Here is a 23751-nt window from a genome sequence, read left to right as displayed (position 1 = left end):
ATCAGTTAAATGTTAATCGTGCTTTAAAACCAGGTTATCTCCACCATCATTTACACGAGCAAACGCCTATACCACAACAATAATATGACAATTGTTTCCATTCGTTTAATGTGTTTGAGTTTTCATTTTTGTTATTTGATAAGGCGCTTTCTGTCTTCAATTTTTCATGGAGCTTGGTATTTTTGTTATTCTATTTTTTTTATATTTTTCTTGTGGTCTTAAATTGGAGCAATTCAACATGGAAACAGAAAAATGCGTTTGTCCCACAGTAAACAATTTCAGGTCCGCTACTTTTGCTTATCATTATTGACGATATAGTAAATGACTTTTAATCAAACTTTAACAAATGTTTCTGAAAACTTACTAACTCTGAATATAGTCAACATACGTTCAGATAGATAATCAAACAAACCAATTTAGTTAATTTCAAGTATTCCAAGGTAAATGTAGGTATAGTCTGAACAAAATAAAGTTTGAACAATGTATGCAACTAGGAATAAATATATACGATTTTTAAATGTACCAATTGCGGGGATTGATAAAAAGAAAACAATAGGACTTAATTGAATGCATTGAAAGCTCAGCGACTAATGATATATTTATAGATTATCGTTGATCATCTCAGCGTATTAATCTGTTTATCGCTATTTTACCTATGACAACGTTGTCAATTTCATGTCAATTTCATTAGCAACGCCACATAACTCCTTCCTTTCTAGCGATAATTTTCCATCTCGAGCGAATAGCATGATATTATCAGAATATTACATGGCATTTTTCATATCGCATGTAATATCAGCCCTAGGTTCAATATCAGCCAAGAGCCGCATGGCTCGAGGGCTGATAATACATGCGATATGAAAAATGACATGTTATTATATTTTTATCATATCCTTTAACAATGGAGAAAAATAACAGATTAATATATTGATCCTTTTACGTGGTTACCAAATAGAAGTTCAAAGAGTGAAAAGTTCACGGACGTCGGACCCCAAATCTAGTACAATCGATATGAAATCTTTCTATCATATGCCTCAACAGAGAAGAAAAACATTTTAATATGGACGAATCGACAAAAAAAAAATTTAACAATATACATACTGAACACAGTTTGGAAATGTAGTAACTTTCTAAATTAGGTTTGAAACTTTTCAAAAATGCATTTATCTAATATCTTTATTTTTTACCTTTTGTATTTACTTAATTTTAATTATTATTTTACACAGTATACTTTCCAGAATCCATATATTTGTTTTGTACACTAGTCTACTTTGTAATGTTTTTCACTGAAAACGTAGCATTGAGGTGTATTTTCCGGAATTTGCCGAGTATCACCGGATTGCCATGCGATAACGTTACGGAAAGGCATGTGATAACAGTCGAAGCCTGTGATAAACTTTTCATATCAGCCCGATAATCACCAATTCGAAAAATATGGAATTTACGTTAATTTCATGCTTTTATGATACAGTAAAAATCATATGTTTATATTCAGTCTAAGTATATAATAAAAAATATTATAAAAAAAAATTAGCAAAGGAAAAATTAGCAAAAGAGCGATAATTATCTTAATTGCCTTCCTGTTCATATTTGGCAATATTCCCAAAACTTACAAAGGTTCTCTTTACTTAAACAAATAAACAAAAAATACTCCAGTATCCGCAAATATAGCAACAAATATATTTACTGTAAAACAAACAAAAGCAGTATTATGAAAAAAAAGTTCTCGGATATTTACTTATGATCATGACATATACAGCACATTCTTATCTTTTTCCTATTTTCAAACTGTATAAAAATGAATTTCAATGACCACATTCCTGCAAACACCCTTATCAATAACTCTATGATACATATTCATGGAGAAAAACGAGAAAACAAAACAGTTGTCTTCAAAACACTACATAGAAAACTAAAGACTGAGCAACACGAACACCGTAAAAATCTAGGGGTGTTACACAGATAATGCCTTTTAATTGGCACCCTCTGTATTGCTCAGGGTAAGAAAAGATGAATGAAGATAACAGAAATAAACCCACATCACATCTCATTATCAATGAAAACAAGAAACAAAAAAACATAATAAAGTTTTAGACGGCTTCAAACCTAATTTGATCTAAACAAAATATCAAGTATTCATCGCATTCTGTGTAGCACTAGAATAGGGCAGTCAAAAAGTTTCAAGGGTATCGACGTTTGATTTCTTCAGTTCAACTTAATTCTGACGGATGTTATGACCTAAGACCAACTTCAATTAACAAACTATGTGTACCAAAGAAAAGGTTCCTAATGTAACCCCATGATGACGAATAAAAACGTTAATTTGCTCAAACTGTGGATCCTCTAGTGCAGTGGCATATGAAATCCAAGCTGGTTAAAACAAAATTGTATATATTACGCCTTATTTATTAATCTGTTCGTCTGATTCCAATTAGTAATGTATTTAATATTTATAACTAGTGCGAAACCATATCATTATATAGTACACCATATAAATGCATACGTATTATAAGAACTATTTGTCAACTTGCAGTTACAAACCCAAAGATAATATCATACACTTTCTAAAAAACAAAATACATATTTCACAGAAGTTTAGATTTTATCAACTTATCTCGATTTCATAATGATTCTACCGTTTAAACCCCAATACCTCCCTATTTTGCCATTATAAAGCAGATTTATTTTTGTGTTATTATTATGCATCCCGATGTTGGGTTACAATTTAGGATGGATTCAGCTTAATTCGATTTAATGGCAATCTTATTAAAATAAGTTCTCATCACTTGCTCCTCGATTTTTTATCACACAGCGACATATAAAAAATCGAGGAGCAAGTGATGAGAACTTGTTTTAATAAGATTGATTTAATTGATAAACAGATGTTCAATTTACTTCCAATTTAACGAACAAATCTTAATATACCAGGGATTATGATGATCTGAATTAGTAATCAAGAGATTTCGTATACAGTGTAACCTATACATCTTGGTATATATGAGGGATGTCAACGAGTACTCGAGTAATCGAATCGCACGGGAGTACCGAGTATCGATTACCAAAATAATACTCGACTAATCGGTTTCATACTAGAATGTTGTTGCTTTCTTAAGATAAAACAAAAACATATTTTTATTGAGAGCGCCTCTTAGGAAATCATATATCAATCAACATTAATAAAAATTAAAATACCATTCGAGTGTTTACATTTAGCTGTCAATCAAAATTCCTCCACACAGATATTGAATATATGAACAAAAGCACTTATCCATGGCTTACACTTTTAGATAATATTAGTCATTCCCCTGCTGCTGTACCGTCAGAGCATTTATTCAGCAGGCCTGTAAGTTACCTAACAAATTTGAGAAATCGTCTCGTCCTAGAAAAAGTTGACAAATGATATTTTTAAAATACAACACATTCGGTGTGTCGACCCTCAGAAATTGAAACACCCAAAACACTTTTAGACATATTGAGACAAATTGCAAATTGTTCATGCTTTGGCTAAGATCATATCCGTGTTACCACATGCTTACCTTAATTATTGACGTAAGCGTTACCACAATACATGATGAAATTAATAGGTGCATTCCCGTGTTTTACCAACATTTTCATCATCTGGTATATTGGCCACCTCTTAATGAATGGACAGCAAAGATGGGAAACTGGGAAAAACTCCCAATGGCAGTGGGTGCTATTGACGGTACCTCAACGGAAATTTACAGGCCACTTGTTGAGCCTCAGGAGCTTAATTATTCTGGACATTGCCACTTTCATTGCGTACATACTCAGGTTGTCATCGATAATTTAGGTAAAAATATGCTATACTGATGCTGGGTTTTTGGGACATCAAAATGACGCACAACAGTTTGCATTGATGAGGTCAATTAGTAGAAATGCGGAGCTTGACTTTCCTGAAGGAATAGTTTTACTGGCAGATACAATATATCCTAATAGATATCATCTTATGACACCCTAAACACGACACAAATACATCGAAAACCGGACAATTTAAAAGGAGGTGTCGCAAAATTAATAATTTAGTCAAAGAATACAGAGTCACTGTTGAACATTCTATTGGAGAATTGAAAAATTATAAATTTATGCAGACATCCGAGGAGAAAACTTCGTCATATAGTTAATATTATTGCTGCTTTTGTATGCAGGCGTAACGACTTGTTTCGTTTATTTGAATGAAAAAAAAATTATTTGAGTTATTTTCAATTTGTCAATATTGTACACTTTGAAATGACCCCTCTACAATTATCTGTAAATGTCATCATAAATGTAAACATAAAAGTTTAAAACACTTTCCGAAAATGTCTAATAGGCATCAATATATAAGTTCTAATCATCCTGCACCCTTTTGTTGATCATTAAATGATTTTTACGGTTTTCCAAATACTGTTGTTTGAGAGATAATTATTCTATAGATATTGATTAATTACTTGATTAGATCATTGACAAATTACATAATTAGTACATGTAGTAAATGAGCTATTAATAATGGTATACAAATCCTTGGACTATTATCTACTCCTAGGTAATAATAAAAAGGGTTAACTTTCATAAGACAAGGACCTTTTATTATGTGTTTGCATTTATTAAATGTTTTACAAAGCGATACTCGAGTACTCGCTCGGTAAATCCAACGAGTAGTCGAATAGTAAATCTTCACCAAGTTGACATCCCTAGTATATATCGGTGACTCGAAAGAAATTGATTTTAATTCAGCAATTTTGTACATTACAAGCTTTTCATAAAGGCTAGAGGCATAGGGGGAGGGTTGAGATCTCATAAACTATTTAACCCCGCCGCATTTTTGCGCCTGTCCGAAGTCAGGAGCCTCTGGTCTTTGTTAGTCTTGTATTATTTTAACTTTTTGTTTCTTGTGTACAATTTGGAGTTAAGTATGGCGTTCAAACAAATTGAAGTGTTTAACGACCTCGACTGGCTAAACAGTCCTCGCACGGTCGGTTATGGCGTTCATTATCACTGAACTAGTATATATATATTTGTTTAGGGGCCAGCTGAAGGACACCTCCGGGTGCGGGAATTTCTCGCTGCATTGAAGACCTGTTGGTGAACTTCTGCTGTTTTCTGCTCTATGGTCGGGTTGTTGTCTCTTTGACACATTCGCCATTTCCATTCTCAATTTTATATCTATAAACACATGTCATATAAATTATATGTATAAAAATAGATAATTGGATCACAAGGTGTATATTAAAGATTCTTATATACACTCACTGTATGCACTTTTCATAAGTGTACTATATATAGCTAGCAACTGTAGTTAATTTACTATTTTTCTATCTCTGATGGGAGGCAAAGTCATACCAAGCATGACATTTTGAGCCATTAACCACAACATTGCACACGTATGTTGTTGTTTTTTTATTTAATATAAATCATACCCGGATATTGATCATTGCAGCACATACTTATACAGGTAAAAGGTGATTTCATTTTTTTTTATATTTTATAATTTACAGGTCTGTAAAATGTCTACTTCTGTTCTTTCACCAGCCAAGACTTTTTCGGGCAATTTTTGTATATTCTTATTTCTTGATTCGAAGTTGAATCGGTGCTTAAAGCAGGTCTGAGATCTTGCTTCGAATGGAATATTTTTATTATAAATCGGAGTGTTGTTTCCGTGTGTAAACAACTTTATTTGTATGAAATGTGAATTTCGTTTTTCAGTCATGCCGTTGTCTTTTTATTTTCCACTTTATATTAAGCATATCTTTAGTACATCAAATAATGACTAAAACACTTTATATTATCTTCATGGTAGTCTTATATATTAACAGTGTTGTTGGCATCTTCAAGGTTGGTTTATGATTATTGGAGTGACTATAACATGATTTCCAAAATCGTTGAAGTTTCAACCGCCATTTAATATTATTAAATATTTTTGTCTACTTTTGTCAGGAACACCCAATAAAATCACAACATAAGTGGAAAGAAATTTTGCATATGGAAAGGTTCACTGGGTTCTTTTCTATCCTTTTATGTGCTCTTTGAGTAATAAACTGATCATTTTTCAATACAATATTTTGCACAGAATGTTATGCACTAATGATCTGCTATTTTAAGTGTAAACTTAAAGAAACACGCCTATGCAGTTTTTGTAATGAAACAAAAAGACAATAGAACATATTTTTGGGGAATTTTACATTGTCAAAAATGTTTGGGTTCAACTAGTTGATTAAATTCAGATTGCATTTATGAGCTTCTGATATCAAAACAGAACATCCTCTTGGGATCAGATATTATAAATATCTCTGAAAATGTTCTCACTGTTCTCATGAAGTACTATATTTATTCGGGTAGATTGAACTCACTGTTACCTTGTGTTAATACTGCATTTAAGAAATTGAAAACTTATTATATTATTGAAAAACTATCTTCCATCTTTCACAGTACTCCTACAGTAAGTGAAAAAATGGGAACCATTTCAACAATTAAGTTTATGATCTAAGAAAGATAACTCAAACTTAACTGAATATAAACATCCAATTGGACAGCAGTAAGTGTGCATCCTATATATATAACTCCTATTATCATAACATAGTAATACACATTTAATTTCTAAATACATATATGTGTATTACTATGTTATGATAATAGGAGTTAAAATATTGGTTTTATATGATTTCCAGATATTATCGGGAAGAGAAAATAACAACAAAATACAAAAAGTAAAATCACAAAAATACTGAACTCAGAGAAAATCAATACGGAAAGTCCATAATCACATGGCAAAATCAAATAACTAAACGCATAAAAAACGAATAGACAAGAACTGTCATATTCCTAACTTGGTACAGGCATTTTCAAATGTAGAAAATGGTGGATTAAACCTGGTTAAAATGTATGTTGCTATATATATATTTTTTTTTCTCTACGAGTACATGAATAAATACAATAACTATGTTGGGTTTTTTATATTATTTTTTTTTTGTCTTTTTTTTTTTTTGTTTTTGTTTTTTTGTTTTGTTTTGTTTTGTTTTGTTTTGTTTTGTTTTGTTTTGTTTGTTTGTTTGTTTGTTTGTTTGTTTGTTTGTTTGTTTGTTTGTTTGTTTGTTTGTTTGTTTTGTTTTGTTTTGTTTTGTTTTGTTAATATAATGCATATAAATATTGAATGAAATGAGGAAATAAAAAATCAAGAATTATAAAAAAAAAACGCCACTTAATTAAAGCTACGAAACTAAGATATCCTTTCAATCTAAATTTCGTTTTGTGCATGGCAAATGATTTCTTTGGGCCTATAGTTTAAGATAAGCATACCGTTTTTTAGAAACAAACACAGTGTCTACAGCTTTTAACAATACAATACAACAGCTTCAACGGAAACCGCTCAACCGAACGTTCTTGATAGTTAAGTTGAAATTATGACATATGGTTACACAAAGTATTATCAATAGATTGGAATAAACGGAATAACACTGTAACAGCTAAATAAAAGCGAAAAAGGTATACCCCTGTTCAATATCGATCGGATATGTTATAATTTTCTCAGTAGAAGTCTCTTTATAATTGATCTGGAAATACAATTAATGCGTGTATCACATAAGCGAATGAACTGTATACCCTTCCTGGGCATCCCTCTGGACGCCTTCTACATTTTCTACTTTCTGTTTCGAAGTGATGCACGCTTCAGTAGAGGCTGTATTCATAATAATATCTAAATTATGTGTATCTTCTTTCAATATCCCTTATCCCTTTTATCAAGACTGGCAGAAAATGTGAAAACAATGGAGATCGGTTTTGTATCCAGGTATAATTTTTGTCTACACTTAATAACAAAATAATCTAGTCGACTCTGCCTAATAGGAGAGGTTTGACGCCATGTACACTTTTTGTCATCTGGATTACAGGTTGTACATGGATCGAAAAATTTAAAAGTGTGTGAAATTTCTTCAATCTTATATCAAAATTTCTATTGTGCAGAATATTATAAGTGTCCATTTGAAAATATTGTACAACATTCTAGTCACCACACATTAAGATGCTAGTATATGTATAGCAAGTGATGTTGTGTTAAATATCACTAAACAATGATTATTCATCAGTATTAAATCTATTAAGAGTGGCAAAGGTTAAGCTTTGTTCATATAATGATAAGTCTAAAACAATAAAACGAACTTTCTGGTCTATCTTAGAATCATGAATCTTAAAATCTAGACCCCTGTTAAACATCACACTAACAACATGCAGCACTTCTATTGTTGCAGTGACTGAAAATGCATGTACTACCTCATTCATCTTGTCATGGTTTCTCGATATCCTCATTACTGTGAGTCTCTTGAAAACAAACAATAGATGCATATTTACCTCTTACCTAATCAAAATTATCTAATCGTTTTTTCTTGCTCGAAAATATGCCCCTTTCATTCATATATCAGACTGTAATATTAGTATCAATAACCATTAAGTAAAATGTTCAATAAGACAATAGAAAAACAAAGCAGTACAATGATGAAAATAAAAATGCATACCCGTTCTAACAGCACATATACATCACAAATACACACAAAAGATGGCGCTTGAAACAATATTTAATACACATCAGATACTTTTCACAGATTAGCTTTCATATGACAAATAACACATTTTTCATTCTGATAATTGGTGTTATATTTATTTTTTTTAAATTAATAGAAATGAGAACCTAGTATAATATTTTCTTTTTTCAATATCAATATAAATTTCAAGACAATAGACAATATTCTATTGGCACAAACGCATTTACAATAAATGGTAATGACCGAATGGATAAACAGTTTACAAAATGGAAGTAAAAAACAAACAATTATATATAAATGTGAATAAAAAATTAAAGGTATAATGAAAATCTATTGCAATAGTTTACTTCTAGTATTTAAACAATTTGTTACGAGAGAGGAAGATAAGTTTGATGCCGTATAAGATGTATTATTAAGTATAAGATTTATTTTATTTTTATCGCACCATATGGTTACATTTTTCACTGTAATTTTGAACATTTTTAATACAAAAGTCTTTCTAATACTGGAGTTACCTCTGCAGTGGAACAGCATGTGCTGTTCATTTTCAATTTCGCCACTTTAATTTTTTTTCATAAATTTCAAGTGTGTTGAAAACGAGTTTATTGTAAAACAGAAATAAAGTTTTTAAAAATGGAGTCAAGTTATATTGTTAGTTTGTTTTATTTAAATCTAAAAAAATCTTTAATTATTTTTTTTATCTATATAGTCATAAAGATCAAATTTTATTCTGTACTCTGTTCTTCAATTATATACACTACAGTTACAGAACCAGGCATTATTTCACATCTCGCTCGTGTTTAGTCTAGCTAACAGTCCAAGAAATCTTTGGGTTATATCGTCATGAAATTTAATATCATTCTTCAATCCCTTCTTATTTCTCATTATTTTGATTTTTATTTCGGTAGTTCTATGGTATATCTACATAGATATTCAATAGAACAATTAGTTCCAATATTAATTTGATGATCTTATAAATAAGTCCATTTAATAAATAATGAAATTAAGAACCAAATTTTATATGTTTACAATTAATTTTTAATACCCTAGACCACCTATTGTTTGTCAAAATATTAACATGGGTAGGCATTAAATTTGTCATCAATTTACAACTCGCCAACGCTCGGTATAAAGAAATTGACAAATGTAATTCCAACCCTTGTTTAATTGATATTAGTGTCTGACATGAAAGAATTATTTCTTAATTAACTATGTTAACCTTATCTTGACTTTAAAAATTTACGTTTTTACCAATTAATTTAAGATACAAATAATTGAGAGTAAGAACGTATATGCCTTGCTGTTGCTTGACCAGTCATTGACACATTGCATATTAAGCAATAACGGACGCAGATGTCATAATATCGTAAATACAGCATCTTCGTAAAATTGTTTTTGTTTTTGTTTTTATTAACAGTTAAATGTATCTGATATTATATTTGTTTTACATTTTCTACAGATAGGAGAATTCTCTCAACCTCAAATTGAAATGCAGAAATTAAGACAAATTGCTATAGGTACTTGTATTGCTGGTTTTCTTGTGGTTTTAAGTGGGGTTGTTACACCAGGATGGCTGATCTTTGAATACGATTGGAGAAAATTACAGGAGCAAAGTTGGATTCAGGTATTAACAAAATTTTATGAATAATTTGAAAACTGTTTGGAGTCAAAATATAACAATAAGTGAAAATTTGAATATTTTTCCTCATCAAGTAGTTTTTCCAAAGATTCGTCAATGATGATTGTTCCGATACATAGATGTTCACAACGCATCATGATAAACAATAAATCAGTGTACATCCAACGTAGAACAATGAAGGTAGTGGTGAGTTTCATTTTCATTTGCTTAATGTTTAACTCGAATAATTCAAGCCCTTTCCGTGTCCTATTTAATGTAGCCTTCGTAGATCAGCGGAATATAACGACTGAATTATTCGGGTTACTTAATCTTTAGTACCTTGATATAATAAAGAAGATATGGTATGATTGCCAATCAGACCACTATCTACAAAAGACCAAAATGACACAGACATTAACAACTATAGGTCACCGTACGGCCTTCAACAATGAGCAAAACCCATACCGCATAGCCAGCTATAAAAGGTCCCGATAAGACAATGTAAAACAATTCAAACGAGAAAACTAACGGCCTCATTTAAGTAAAAAAATCAACGAAAAACAAATATGTAACACATAATCAAACGACAACCACTGAATTACAGGCTTCTGACTTTGGACAGGCACACATGTTTTAAGTTTAAACAAATTGTCTTATAGCATTGTACTCAGACATATTTAATTGTATTCCATTGTTTATTTTCAGCGAAACATAAGCCTTGTGAAGAAAGTTTCAACCAAACAAAATCTACTAAAATTTGTATTCGGAACATTTTATATGCAAATTTGCTTTGATAAATTTTGTGTAGCGATGTTGTTAGGATATTTTATAAAAACGGCGAATACTGACTATCATCTTAAAGGTAAGTTGTATTCATAAATTTAGTTACTGCACAATGAAAACAATGATTCATTGAATGAATATATTTCAAAACGAATCTTTATACATATCCTAGGTGGATGCATCTTCTCTAGCCAAGGGTTGCGATCCAGACCCGCTCTCTCAACTTGCGACCACATCTTATTTGTTGCATTTTTTTTTTAAAACAAAACGTTTCTATTAACAAAAACAAAATGTACACATACATTCAAACTTAAATATGTCAACCAATCCAAAACGTTAGCTTAGAATATGCATATGTTACTGGGAATAAGTAAAATCACTGGACTAATTAGTGGTTTTGTAAAATCCATGAAATTGTTAGAGATTTTATAAAACCACTGAAAATAGAGCGAGGGATTTTGTAAAATCCCTGATTGCAATTTTAACTTGCTATATTTGTTGATATTAATATTAAAAATAAACTAATGATTTTGAAATGTATTTGTTTAATAAATACTATGAGCTAAAACTAGTGTATAATGATATATGTATTAAAGGCATATAAACAGATATTTAGACCACAAATCCTTGTCCATCACAAATGGAAGACAGTTTAACAGCTTGTCGAAAAGATATAAAGTTTACAATTGAAACAGCTGATGCGCTCAAAAACAAGGAATCAGTGGGTTCAAACTGTTTTTTTGTGTATGACCCTAACAGAATACCCTGCTTGGTAGCAAGACGATAGCATTTTTTAACGGTTTTTTTTTAACATCTCCAAATTGAAGAACTTCATACCTTTTTTTATATATCAATTATCATGTCACAATAACATGCTCTGGCCCTTATATGCATGACTTTAATATTTGCCACTGGATTAAATAACCGACCCCACTCAATTCCTTATTCCTTTAAACATATTTGTTGTTCTTCTCTTATGACAGCAATCAACATAATAATCCGTTTTTTATATTTGATTATGAAAAATGAAATAATTAGTTTTATTTCACAGTAATTACAGGAAAAACAATAACAAACTGTAGCTTGACAATAAGTTCCAAAATTTCATCATATTTTTCCCGGTTCCATATATTGCACTTTAAGTTTCCCTTAATTATTTGGAGTTACTTATGTGTATATGTTTGCTCTTTAATTAAAGACAACTGTGCCTGAGCTATTTTTCTACAGTATGTCAGTTGTTTAGGGCATTCAAATTGCTCACTTGGTATTAAAATTAATAATGCTGTAGGCTTCTTTCACAAAAATGTTTAATCGATGAGAAGGAATCTATTTTTACATATTCCATGAAAACAATCAGCGAATCTGTAAAAAAGATTTAAATTATTTCAGGGATTTTGTATAATCACTGGTCAAAATCAGGGATTTTATATAATCACTTATCAGTTCAGTGATTTTACAAAATCACTGATTTTACAAATTCCCTGTAACACATATATGACCTGTGAAAGAATTTATAGACATCTGGTGTATGATTTGTAGGTATTTTATCAGCGGCGGATTTTCTCCATTTACCAAGTAAGTTTTATTTGTATAGTTATCATATTTCGATTGTGAAAATATATTTTCAATTGTAATGTAATTAATTTAAAAAAAATATATTTGTACCAGTGTTTTATGATTGTGGATGTTTGTTTTTGGTTGTATTTTTTAACTAAAACATTTTTGCGGAAATGTGAGTAAAATTATCGTAATTGTTTGCGTCTTATCATTTAATTTACCGGTTTTGCACTTTATGTTGCCTCTAATTTTTATACAAAGGAGTAAAAGAGGGACGAAAGATACCAGAAGGACAGTCAAACTCATAAATCGAAAATTCACCAACAAGGCCATAGATAAAAATAAAAAGGCAAACAGACAAACAATAGTACAAATGACACAACTTAGAAAACTAAAGAATAAGCAACCACCAAAAACTGGGGGTGATCTCAAATGCTCCGTAAGGGAAAGCAGATCCTGCTCCACAGCATAAAGTATTTTTTAAATATTAATTAATTATTGGTTGATTAACGTCCAGTACAAACATTTCATTCATGTTCAGGAAGAGAACCAATTCAATTTACATGTAAATATAATAAGTAAATCCTGGTATGAAGTTCAGGGAAATTAAGATTTCGCTGGGAAATCAGAATAAATTTGATAGGAACGTCCACCACCTACGAACCTTTCAAAGAGTTGTTGCAAAAATTCTTAAAGTGTAGATAGCTGTATATTCTTTCTGCGTGAGCCATCGGATTCAAGGTCCTCCTTCTGACCGAACGTGGCTACGTACTTATATTTTACTTACAGCCAAACAGACGCCCAACGTTAGGAAGTTTTTTTTATGCCGGTCGATTAAAAACATGTAGTTACCATAATTTTTTTCCCAATCACCCTTTGGTGATGAGCGTCGAGTGAATAACATACTATAACTAAAAGTTGATAGCATCCACGTGAATCAGAGTTGGGTGATTTCATTGGCAATTTTACCACATTTTATTTTAAAACGTTATTGTATCGTGAATAGTCATCGGCACTAACAGTAGTACGCAGGTCGATGTCTCTATTGCCAAGAAACTGGTAACCCTTTTTGAGCAGATAAGTTGCCCCTTATTGTTTTGTGTAGAAGAAGATTTGAAAACATCGCAAAATATATCATTTGACTCAAAAAGTAGATAATTTATATGTTCCAGAACATTTGATTACTATTATTTGGAACATAAGCGTTTGTTCATGACCTTTTGCGTATATTAATATGGTCCGACCATATTCGGATTTTTGGACCATTTTGATATACATTCGTTTCATTATTCACGGGTGGGATCATATGAGTATGTATACTATATAGGAATTGTTTCGAATACATGTTAACCTCATTCCAACAGACACAGTATGTTCTCTATATCAAAAATTACAAAAGAACTAACTTAGATCCTTTGACTAGGGCAGTTTGTCTGAGTTTTGGGACGCGTGTCTGGCGTGTATGATGCGTAGATGTACGACCAAAAGCATATCGACAATGACACCTTTGATTATCTTCGACCTCTTGAACGAAGCAAATGCTGAAAGATTTTTTATGTTGCCTAAAAAACACAAAACGGGCAAATCCAGGTCGACCAATTGTTTCAGCGAATAGTCACCCAACTGAAAAGATTTCCGAATTCGTAGACCATCACTCAAGACCTCACGTGAAAAAACTACCGTTTTACATCTAGGATACGACTGATTATCTAAAGAAAATGGAACTCAATCAACTACCAAACAATACTATAGTCACATCCATGGATGTGTCTTCTTTATATACCGACATTTCACAAGACGAAGGAAAAGCAGCGTGCAAAGAGTTATGGAACACTCTTAACGAAAAAAAAAATCCTCCAACTGAGTGCCTTGTTCATTTCTAAATATATACATATGTTCGAAATTCATAACTCGATTGAGAAAAAATCAAACTCAAACTGAGGGAAACTCATCAAATATAAGAGGAAAACTACGACACAATAGAAACACAACATTAAAATGTAACACACACATAAACGAACTATTATATACCAATGGCCATTTTCTTGACTTGGTACAGGACATTTTAAGAAACAAATGGTGGGTTGAACTGGGTTTTGTGGCATGCAAACATACCGCTTTTATGACAATGTTGAATATAACATTAGAATGACAACATTACATGACAGGACTACAATAAAAATGAGAGAATATATAGGACAGAGAAACACACGAATAATAGCTAACAAAAGGCACCAGGTTTAAAATCCAACACGCCAGACACGCGTCCCGTCCACACAAGACCAACTAGCGACGCACAGATGAAAAAAGCCCGAAAGCGAAAACAAATACAAAGTCGAAGAGCACCGAGGATAAAAAGTTCCAAAAAGCTGTGACCAATACCGCCAGTGTTTTCTGCCTGTGACAAGAACATCCTTACTATTTAGAACAACTCATACTTTTGCATACAGTAAATTTCATAAAACGACTATACAATAGATATGCATGACAAACCCGAAGTGGTGATTAACTACAGAATAAAACAGCTACAATACATAATACAACCTAAACTGGCACATAAAAATACACAGCCGAGTTAGCAAAAGCCATCAACGCACAAAGTGAATTTCTAAAACTAGTGCTGAAGAACAACAACTTATATTTCATTGACAAACACTATCTCCAGATAGACTGCACTAGTATGGACACAAAATCTCAAGAAAGTATTTTCCTCAACCCTAGTCATGGCCTTCAGAAGACCTGAACACATCCCTGAAAATTTAGTGGCATCTGTATAAGCAAAGCAGCCTTCTCCACTTCCCGGTTGCTGAAAACAATGTGGTCAAAGGAATTTCTCGTGTTGTAATGATGTCAATGCAAGCAGTTCTTTCATCAGTTCCGTTACTAAACAAAATTATACCATCTTACTCAAATTCCAAATGTAAAACGGATAACTCAATTTATTTATTAACATGTGACACTTGTGGCATTCAGTATGTGGGAGAAACACGGGATAAATTCAATATCGGCTCCATAACCATCGTTCAGGGTACAAAACCAACAAAACTGTCCTCTCACAAGACATTTTTGCTCAAACAAACATCCTTTCAATAATGTTACTTTCCAAATCATAATAGTTAACACGGCGAGTGACACCACGGAGGAGGAGAAGATAAAACTTTTGGATCCACCGGCTCCACACTTAAGACCCTTAACGGAAAAGATACAGGAACAATAAAGAATAATTTAATACACAGCATCGTCCTTTTATCCGGTAATATTGTCCAATGAACGTTGCAAACTTCAACCACCAATTTTGTAAATAATCTTGAATTTCATCCAAATTATGTATTATTTACAAGGCAGCTAATTTCAAGTGCAATATGTACATTGGGCTGCAAAAGTTTCTTATCATCTACATACGATAGACACTGGTGGTAAGCGGATGGTCGTAACTAAGTTACGATTATCCGGAGATGGGAGACAACTCTATGGATACATTTTTCTTTTCCGATTTTCGTGCAGTAAAAGGTTCATTTGAGCCAAACCGCTTGTCTCATATACACTTATCGTGAGTTCGTTGATATTGAAACCAAATTTGATAAACAAAATCATTCCAATTTTCGTAAAATAGTTATTCAAAAATTCGAGCATGATTGTCGTTACTTTAAATGTGTGATGGTCGTAAATTCAACTATAGTATTTTGGATGATGGTCGTAACTTTTAAAGATGACCGTAACTCGAGTATTTAGACAAATTTTTAATTAATGTATTTTTAAGTAAAAGTAATAAACTCAGATGTCATGTATGATTTTTTACAAAAAATATTATTCGTTACTCTGATAATGATATGCAGAAATTAAGCTAGAGAATTAATTAAACATACACAGTTCTGATGTATTCCAAACGCTCATCATTTAGGAGCTACAGCTTAAACCTATCAACTTGCATTAAGCCAAAAAGTATGCTAGGGTTGAGTACTAATATATGTTTTACTGTACGTTGACTTAAGGCATAAAATTATTAAATGCACGTGTTTTCCCTCATTTGTTTTTCATTTACGACTTTTTTTTTTATATCTGCAATCATGTTGGCAGATGAAATTATTAAACGTACAAATTTGAACAATCATCTTTAACATTTAATCAGCTATTGCAGTTTTTATAAACTATTGGCCATCAAATATTCGGCTTTTGGTCGTTCAAGAGGAAATTAAATCCACAAATACACTTCGGAGTCTTGGGTTGAGTTCAATATCATTACAGCTGCGTAGTGCTTCGTAAATTTTGACTATTTAACGTGTAGCTATAGACTAGTTGCTACATAGATATTGATAGCAGCTACGTAGCCGCTACGATATTGAACTCTACCCAGGATTGTATAGCGTGTTGTCTTTATTTTTTTTTATCGATTACATAACGATTTTGTATTGCTGTATATCATTGATATTAGTTTTAATTATTGGTACATGTACGGAATGAAAACTGAAGCCATGGTGTCGCAATGAAAATTGTATTAACCTCGAAAGTACATTGCTTCACGCGCTGAATTTAAGAGGAAATAAAATACAAGGACTTACGTAGAACTGAATGTACTGTGGCAACTATCACATACAAACCCCATGCTATGCAGGTTGAACATTATGTGTATGTTACATGTTTATATTGTATGAATGGCTACACGCTACTCATGGACTTCGTCATTGGACATAACAGTGCACCTTATTGTCAGGTTGATTTTTCCAAAAAACAATATGACTTCTAAATATCCAAGCTAAAAATAAAGCGAATGTTTTTTCACTCAGGTACGGACCTGCGAATTCGACCGAATGGTCTAGTCTAGATAAGGACCTTCATAACCTATCAATATTTTTAGATTATTATGACTCCTTACTAATGCTCTCTCGACTTAATGTTTCAATCTTAAATTGAAGATTTAAAAATCAGCTTGAAGGCACATCCTCAATTCATCAAGAAAAGAAAAAAAAACCAGGATACTGTTATTTCATGCTATGTCCAATTCATTAAAAATGCTTTTCCTTAAAACCATTTATTTTGTAATTAAAAAATGATTTGATACATTTCGTGCTTTTTATTCCTAACTAAGAATGATCATAACCAGAGCTGTGATTTTTGTCTTAAAATGAATTCTCCACTTTTGAGAAATTCACATTTATGATGAAAGTATCAGCTTACAATAATTCAACTATTTTCCTCTGGTTAATTTTATACATTATATTTTCATTATATATGACTGTTCATTTCATTTTGTATTGTTTCGCTCGATTCGTTCCAATTTCTTCCGTTTCGCACTTTACATGTACCCCTCTCTTCACCCCTTTTAATTTTTATTATTTGATATAAAGAACTTCACAAATGTTTAACATAATTTATAAATATAATAAAAGACACTTTAAAACTCTTGACTTGCTTTGTTCGGTCCAAAACAAATCCAAATTCCCAAAAACTATTATTCAAAAACTTTTTAAGAATTTGAATTGATAAGTGTAATACGGGTTGAAATTGCTTTATCTAACGCTGTAAGTAAAAATCAAAAAAAAAAAATCAAAAATACATCATATTACATATGCATATAACAAAAGACATCATATTATATATGCATATAATAAAAGACACGTTTAAAACTCTTCACTTGCCTTATTGGGTCTTATTCAAAACAGAGTTACGACCATCACAAATTTTCGTTACGACCATCCTCAACATTTTTGTTTTTTTAGTTACGACCATCATGCTGGAATTTTTAAATGACTATTTAACGAAATTTGGAAGGTTTTAATGCATCAAATTTGGTTTTTATATCACCGAACCACCGAATAGCATGTATGAGTCTAAGACAAGCGGTTTGGTTCAAATGAACCTTTTACTGCACGAAAATCGAAAAAGAAAAACTTTTTTTGCTTGGTCCGTTTCTGTGTGTGTTGCGTTTCGGTGTTGTGTCGTTGTTCTCCTCTTATATTTAATGCGTTTCCCTCGGTTTTAGTTTGTTACCCCGATTTTGTTTTTTGTCCTTGGATTTATGAGATTTGAACAGCGGTATACTACTGTTGCCTTTATTTATCCCTAGAGTTGTCTCCCATTTCCGGATGGTCGTAACTTTTAGTTAGCTAGTGTGTCTAGCGAAATATTGCATTCATTTTTATCGTTTTGAAAATATTTTAAACATTCTAACAATTGCATACTAAATAGTGTGTTAAAATTAAATTGTTAGGCAATCTTTATATATATTAATTGAAAACAACGTTCAAACCTATGATTGCGTTGGATAAAAATCGCAATTTTATACGTGACAAATTTTGTTGTAGCGGAGTCTAAATACAGCACAAACAACATTTAACAAAAGACCAAAAAAACAGATGATTGTTTTTTTTAACAAAACGCATGTTATTAACATCGAACAACTGATGTTCTTAAACCCTGCTTGCTGCCATATATATTTTTATTTATGTTCACTAAATTAATTGTGTTCCTATATAAAAGAGGGCCGAAAGATACCAAAGGGTCAGTCAAACTCATAAATCTAAACCAAACTGACAACGCCATGGCTAAAAATGAAAAGGACAATCAGAAAAACAATAGCACACAACATAGAACATGACACAACATAGAAAACTCAAGAATACACAACACGAACCCCACCAAAAACTAGGGATGGTCTCAGGTGCTCCGGAAGTGTAAGCATATCCTGCTCCACATGTGGCACCCGTCGTGTTGCTTATGTGATTACAAATCCGGTAAATAGTCTAATTCGGTAGGTCACATTCATGAAAGGTATACATATAACATTATTATTATAACAGCCAAAAAGGGTTCAATTTTGTCAAATTACGCTAAGAAACATTGGTAATTAGTTATTCACTTACAAGTGAATGAGTCGACCTCTTTAAATCCGTATTCATGTGAACTTTAATTTAACCCCTAGCTAGAGATTGAAAACGCATGCATTGTACGTGTACTGGTTATTTAAAGAAAAATAATGTCAACAATGAAAGTGAAACTACGGTAAATCATTCGATTACTCATTCGATGAACATAAATTCATTCTTATACGGTTAAAAACAATGAGAAACATCTATTTTCAATCTATAAAGTAAAATCAAACAGACCTATAAAAATCCATTGCACGAGTTAGTTTAACCTATTTATGTCTTTATTTATGTTTGCATCGCTTATATAGTCATCTGAGGTCAAATCGATAGTTAATTAGATGACGTCTGGACTAAAATACACACGAAACCAACCTATATATTATCTATCCAATGCACTGTCAACTGTTTATTTTAGACTTTTGATAGTTGGATAAATATTTTACATTGTTATATTTCAAATATGAGAATTCGAGTCAAATCGGTGACCATAAATTTGACAGCTAGTACCCCTTTAAGAACAGAGAAACAGCAATTATCAACTACTAATGATTTTTAGCTAAAAATTGATTGTATTTCAATTTTCATTTATACTGATTATTTTTTTATTGTTTCAATAAGTCAAAATGCCTGTTTTATAAATTACAAATTTACGACATTTCCAATTTCCAGTTAAAATATCCTTACAACGTTCATCGTATGAAGTAATCAGACCGTACGCGAATGGTAGGACTATATGATCACGAACCAATGGTTCATGGTTCGATACCAGTTCCGGCGAGACTAAATTTTCGGCTCTCGCTTGACACCATTTGCGAGTATGGTCTTATGGAATCGATGATAGTCCATCGGACGGGTTAGATAAATGACTGACCCGTGTTTAGAGTAAACATATCTCTTGCACTTATAGACACCCTTGTAGATTTCGAAAATAGTAGACTAATGCCGAAACATAACAGCACTCGCACCCGCAAAGTAGAAAGGGGTTAATATAAGTTGTAATAACTTGTTTCCAATACCACTATTAACAAATATGGTTAAAACAAAAAACTAAAAAATGACCCCGAACATAAACAATAAACTTTAATAAAGATAACAGAGGGACATTCATACTTATCAGTTGATAATAAACTGACAACGCCATGGCAACAAAACAAAAGACAAACAACAGTATACAAAACACAATATGGAAATATGAGGACTGAGCAACAGTAACCCAATCAAAAGCTGGGGTGACATATATAATACATTCTATAATTCTAAAAGCTTTTGAAATTGCAATTCTTATAATTTAGTTAAATGTTTGGAGATACAAAGAGGTAACATTGGTTTTTTTTTGTACTGTACCTTCTTTTAAATATGGACCAACTTCACGAAAACAGACCTGGTTGGAAATAAATTGAGAGGTTAGCTATATATTATAGAATACAACACTATTTGAAAGAGAAAAAGAAAGCTGTTGTATTTACTGCAGTAAATCCTTTGTTACTTTCAGTACATAAAACGTATACTGCCATTGTTGTAATTTGCTCACTAGCTTTGATACTGTCATTTGTCTCATTGGTGTTAACATTAGTGTACAACTGTAAACGGTATCCACACAAAAGACTTGGAGTTATTGGTAGTATCTCTTTGATTATGTCAGGTATTGAATTAATTTCTTATAGTTTTTATTTGTAAATATGATACAGTATTTGTTTATTTCTTTATATTATCTAGCCTGTTCCTACTTAGCTAACAATACAGGCTCATGATTTCACAGACCTCCAGAATCAGTAAATACATGTCTTTAAATGTCATTGTTATACATTGTACCTCAATTAAAAAAGTAAACAATAACGACAACGCACAACGCCATTTGCACATATATCTTGAATTAATCGAAGTCTTAATAACTGGTTACATGTTAACATAATAAAGCAACTGAATCTCCCAAAAAACTCTCGTTTATTGTATGTAACATCTCCATATTTCGTATATGATTTGTATATCTACAAATATTTGGTTCGTTAGAATTTTCCCCATGGTTTACTCGTCGATACACCATTATGCCACAACCACTTCCGTAACCTTCACAGTGACCTGTCAATGCGCAATACATACGAATGGGATCCAGGGGTTTAACATAAGGCAAAATCCGGGGTACTTTGCTTACTTGCATAGTGACAATATTGTCTTATCCTGAGGAAGCCATATTCAAAATAGAAATAAAGTAAAAAATAAGAGATTATTCATGATTTGTTCCATTAGTGACTAGCAACAATATGTAACAGGCTTATAGGTTGATTTCATATTGGGTCAGTATACACTCTCACAAGTTAATTTGACAGATTTTATGCTTTAAAATAAAGGATTTACTGTCTATTTTGAATTTTGCCATGAAAGGCTTTTCATGATTAACATCAAGATTTCGCACACATTTATTGATATAATTTCATCAGCTTCTTATAAATTTCCAGCAACATTTTTTTTTTGCATTATTTCTGAGAAAAAAGTTGTGATCGACTTCAAATGACAGTATAGTTTATAAAATCTGCAGTGATTTTAAATGAATCTGATTATCAAAGCAAAAAGAGGGATGGCACTCAACTTTATTATAGTATGAAATTCGTTTGGGGAGTATAGGCTTGGCATTTCCTTTATCTATATTAAGTAAAAATATAGCCACAGCATTAAACTTGAAAGTTATAGTATCTCCCCTTCCAGCGCTGGAATATAAGAGGTTTCTCCATTAGAAATATCAATCAAAGAAAGTTAAAAATATTGTTAATCTCAATTGAAAAGGTTTATGAAATTGCATATTAGAAAATATTATTACATGACCAAGGTACATATTAGACGTTTTCACAGTTGTCCCAAGTAAATTAAATTTCGGCAAGAAAAACATGTTAGTATATTTGTTTGAATAATTCTTCGAAAATTGAGTTAACATGACTTGTTCTGTTCTGATATCTATAAAATATATAGTCATCATACTACCATTAATTTAAATAAATAATGCAGTTATTGGTTTCATTTTACAAACGTCAGCAATAAATATCTCACGAATTGTGAAATAGTTTACCGTTGTACATAATGAGTCGAAAGTTTTTTTTTGTTTTTTATCATTTAGTGTACTATAGTATTAGGATTATAATAGTAATAAGAGGAAATGTGATAAACATTGGTTAGTTGATAATGATACGAACTAAAAAAAGTGCTAAACTCTATTTTTTATTGTTTTTAAAGAGATACATGTATTCAAAATTTCACACAAACCTCATGTTATAAAATATAATATATTTTGATATTTTAAGGAAAAACCTTTAATTATTTTCATATTTAATTATAAAAAGCATTCAGAGTTTAAAATTAGAATAGAATCAGATCCACAATCCTAGTGATTTCAGGTAAACACGTGAATAGTTTAAAAATATATTTATACGATGTTTTATTTTCTTTGAAGGTACGACCACTTTCCTCTTTGCATTCATATATTTGATTATGTATGGACACTACACGAAGCTGTTACAACCGTTTACAGGTGTCTTTGACTTTACTTTTCCTTACTCGCCGGTACTGTGCATTTTTGGATCTATCATGTATTTTGTTTGTGCCAGCATACTTATTAAGCTGACAATACAATCCAAAGGACAGTTCAATTATGAGATGATGGTCATTGACACATCACAGGGAGGACGCACATACATCGCAAAGACTTGAATGCTTCAGATGTTTACTTGTCAACTCTTTTCTGAGTATTTTTTATTTGTTTTTAAAAATATAAATATATTGCAATTAACTATCATGGCGAAATTGTGCATGTTCAACAGAGATCGGATCTAAAGACAAAAATAAATTATATGTGTAAACATTAAAGGATTATTACTGACTGCAATTTCTTAGTGCGTAGTCATAAAAAAAATATGTACCAGTTTTTTATAGTATGAATATTTTCATTAAACTTCGTCGTTTCCCAACTTATTGTTATTATATAGAGTGATTTCAATTCAACATTTTTTTTTAATCGATTGAATACCAACATAGTCCAGTCAAACTAAGATTCAACCTCGAACTAATTGCAACAGAAAATGTATTAGTTATAATCTATAGCAGTATGCCCTTAATATACACAGAACAAATTTCATAAAATCTAACTTGGAAAAACTCAAAATCAGCATTTTTAATTTCCTATGGAAGTTAACATTGGAAGGGGAGATAACTCCGCAAAAATGAGTCATTTTTTAGTCAGTTTTTTGGTTGATTTTCTTGAAATTTATGTAAAGTATGATAATTTGATGGGGTTATAAGTTTGTATTTAATTATATTATATAATCTTCTGCTCATGAAATTTACAAAACCGAAGTGTTATGGGTAGTTTTATTTTATTTGTGCAGTTTTCATTAAAGAAATTGAAAAT

At 31.5% G+C, this 23751-nt stretch overlaps 1 protein-coding gene across 2 annotated transcripts; it reads left to right on the top strand.

Annotated features, from left to right (window-relative positions):
* The first annotated feature begins 5348 nt into the window (after positions 1–5348).
* Positions 5349–23259, top strand: LOC134711364 (uncharacterized). Of its 2 annotated transcripts, none has more exons than XM_063571917.1 (6): positions 5349–5452; positions 9991–10155; positions 10855–11011; positions 12472–12507; positions 20848–20997; positions 22798–23259. In XM_063571917.1, the coding sequence occupies exons 2-6, from the start codon at positions 10021–10023 to the stop codon at positions 23052–23054; spliced, it is 735 nt and encodes a 244-aa protein (XP_063427987.1). In that variant the 5' UTR covers positions 5349–5452; positions 9991–10020; the 3' UTR covers positions 23055–23259. The 2 variants fall into 2 exon arrangements, with proteins under 2 accessions (XP_063427987.1, XP_063427988.1); XM_063571918.1 differs by having other exon boundaries at positions 5419–5459.
* Positions 23260–23751: the final 492 nt, after the last annotated feature.

Source organism: Mytilus trossulus, chromosome 3, assembly GCF_036588685.1.
Source record: "Mytilus trossulus isolate FHL-02 chromosome 3, PNRI_Mtr1.1.1.hap1, whole genome shotgun sequence".
Taxonomy (NCBI): domain Eukaryota; kingdom Metazoa; phylum Mollusca; class Bivalvia; order Mytilida; family Mytilidae; genus Mytilus; species Mytilus trossulus.
The sequence above is the reverse complement of the archived record's forward strand: the minus strand, read 5'-3'. Positions and strand labels throughout refer to the sequence as shown.

What these genes read in the sequence shown, in the direction of transcription:
- LOC134711364 (XM_063571917.1), top strand. Translation starts at nt 10,021, where the DNA reads ATGCAGAAATTAAGACAAATTGCTATAGGTACTTGTATTGCTGGTTTT. An exon ending in AGGAGCAAAGTTGGATTCAG is followed by an intron (nt 10,156 to 10,854) that starts GTATTAACAAAA and finishes GTTTATTTTCAG; the next exon opens with CGAAACATAAGCCTTGTGAA. An exon ending in TATCTCTTTGATTATGTCAG is followed by an intron (nt 20,998 to 22,797) that starts GTATTGAATTAA and finishes TTTTCTTTGAAG; the next exon opens with GTACGACCACTTTCCTCTTT.